General features: G+C 35.0%; 1 protein-coding gene across 1 annotated transcript; it reads right to left on the bottom strand.

The window, feature by feature from the left end:
* Positions 1-559: 559 nt before the first annotated feature.
* Positions 560-2,550, bottom strand: LOC140158334 (neuromedin-U receptor 2-like). Its single transcript, XM_072181429.1, has one exon. The coding sequence runs from the start codon at positions 2,488-2,490 to the stop codon at positions 1,366-1,368; it is 1,125 nt and encodes a 374-aa protein (XP_072037530.1). The 5' UTR covers positions 2,491-2,550; the 3' UTR covers positions 560-1,365.
* Between the last annotated feature and the right edge of the window lie 234 nt (positions 2,551-2,784).

The raw sequence follows: 2,784 nt of genomic DNA, 5'->3' as shown, positions 1-2,784 counted from the left end.
TCAACTGTATAATGTATGTTAAATGAGGGATTTAAAGAATTGTTTTCGCAAGTGATTAAGCGTTACTCTGCAATATGAAATAACATGTATGTTGATAGCAAAAAGAGAACTACCTTTTTTTTTCAGAATTGTCTTGAGGACTATACAAGAATAACAATTACCAGAGGTATCTCTAGTAAGTTTTATTAAAGAGGCTTGCATATAATATTTTCATACATGCCGATTTACATTCACAACCTGAGAACTTCAGGCACCTCTGAAATTTTCTATAGATATTTGTTTCATACGAATGACAAAGAGTCCTGAAATTTGCAACGATGTAACACCGTTATATTAAAATGTATTTTTTCCCATAGTGAAAAAGATAACTATTGTCAGTTTTACGAAACCATAGAAAGTCTAATATTGTAAAAATATCTAAATGTGAAAAATACTGAAGCTTATATTTCAGCAGTTCGTGTTTTGAACTTTATACAAACATATTTTACGAAATACAATACCGTATAATCATTTACATTTATACACAATATAGTTAGAAGAATAGTCATTAATTTACCTTTAAAAAATATGGTATTTACAAAATCCCAGAGATTGCTCAGTTTTACAGATTTACACAAATATGGATGCTTATTGCACCATTTAAATACTTGAGAACAAATCTATTCTATTGCGCGTTTTCGCGAGATTTGCGAATAAAACTCTCCAGGGCAAAGGCGCGGCGTGATTGGTTGGTGACCTGCGCAGTACGACATTTTTAGCCTGGCTGACATGATGTCAAACGCAAACTAGTCATTTTTAGTTCTGTCCCAGATTATATATTCCTCAAAACACACCCAGCAACGTAAGCATGGTAATATGGCTATTCCACGATCAAAAATAACGCAAATTTTGCTGCACTTATTTTTATTACCACAAAAATAGCTATTTGCTTGGAATGTAACTTAATTACAAAACATTATTTTGCCTTACATACACTCTGTGAATATTGAGGAATCTGCATGCATTTTACCGTGAAGTCAAAGAGTGGAACAGTTCTTAAAGCAACATTCAGAGATCCGTTACTGCCGAACCACACTTTTCCTACTTGTCAGGTGTTTTACACGTTAACTACTAATGCAGTAAACGTATAAAGAGAAACATGTATCAGATCGTGGCAGGTATGTTTCTCGGGACCAGGAACCATTGTCAACATACGTACGATAGTAGACTTTGCTATGATAGGCCAAAATATCTTCAGATTTTTTCTTGATCTATTTCATAAAAAATAATGACTTACTATTATCAAACGGTACTATGTGCTTATTGATCAATTTGTGGTGCAGTTAGGAAAACAAGTTTGTACAATAAAAATATCTGAATGTGGCTTTAAGACTTAAGTTCTAAGTGGATCTCTCGTGTACTACTCTTGAACTGATGCGTACATTGATACGGCATAAGACAAAATCCAGTAAAGACCTTCTTGAACGCTTGACGGAAATTACCACACACAAGATTGTATAATATAGGATTAATGGCGGAATTGATGTAGAGCAAAATCTTAGCGATATTCCTGGCGTGAGGAAGCTTGTCATTTATTACTTGAAGTAAATCTTCAGGAATGATGTGAAGCATTTGGAAGGGAGTTACGCAAATGACGAATACGAATACGGTTACCATTAATAACCGTGTTACTTGTGTTTCACGCCGCAGACAAATCCTGCTGCTATGTCCATTTGTGAGTTGACGTGGTAAAGTAAAATTGCAGTGCCTTTTCAATTTGATTATAACCATCGTGTATAAGATCGTAATGGGTACAATTTCCAGTAGCGGTAAAATTCCTTCCAAAATCAAGGCCTTTCTGAAATTTGTACATTCTTCCGTTTCATTCCCTAAGTTACAATACATACAAAATGAAACTTGCAGTGGAAAGTCAGTTGGTACGTCAACGAATTCGCGATCCAAAGGTACTCGAGAGAGTGTCACAAAAAATAAATCTGGAATTTTATATATTATAACTATTATCCATACTGCCCAGCAATGCACAATTGCGCGTTTTTTAGTACTCAGACGTTTCGACTGTAGCGACCAATTGATGGCAAGGTATCTTTCCACCGTGACCATTAGTATCAACAGACAAGACACGATGAAACTAACATCAGATGTGTAGAGAGATAACTTACAGTATATTATCGAAACATCTGCAATGTCATCTGGTACTGGACTATTAAGATAAGACACCCAAAACATAGGAATTGCACTGATGAGAAATGTAAAATCAGCTATTGAGAGTGCTATCAAGTAACAATTTGTTACGGTTCTCATTGTCTTTACACGGTAGAAAACTATCACTACCGCACAGTTTCCGAGAACCCCAATTACAAAAATGATTGGTAAGAGAACCGTAATCACCAACTCGTCCATTTTTGTGTAAAACAGGAAGCTATATATAGTAGCATTGTACTCGTTGATATTTTCCGCAGTGGTATATGGATATCCTGCGGTAGAATTCATGATGTTTGTTTGTTATCCAGTTCTTTGGTACAATGTCCTGCAATTCCAGTGGTGCATCATCAACTGCAAGAGAATAAAAAATACAGCAGTTACTGCGAGTGTGTTGAATATGACATGCGCGTTAGATGTTACACGTACGCAGCAATAATTGAGTGAGTTATTAAAACACGTTTAAATGAAAAATAAAATACACAAACAGGAAAATCTGAATTTCGAATGAACCGTGTATGTTACGAATAACAAAGAATTCATCTGCCCTATAAATGTCATATATAGGCTGTTTTTTTCTTTTCT

The sequence above is a fragment of the Amphiura filiformis genome, chromosome 8 (assembly GCF_039555335.1).
Source record: "Amphiura filiformis chromosome 8, Afil_fr2py, whole genome shotgun sequence".
Lineage (NCBI taxonomy): Eukaryota > Metazoa > Echinodermata > Ophiuroidea > Amphilepidida > Amphiuridae > Amphiura > Amphiura filiformis.
Note: the sequence above shows the minus strand (reverse complement) of the source record. Positions and strands in the feature narration are given on the sequence as shown.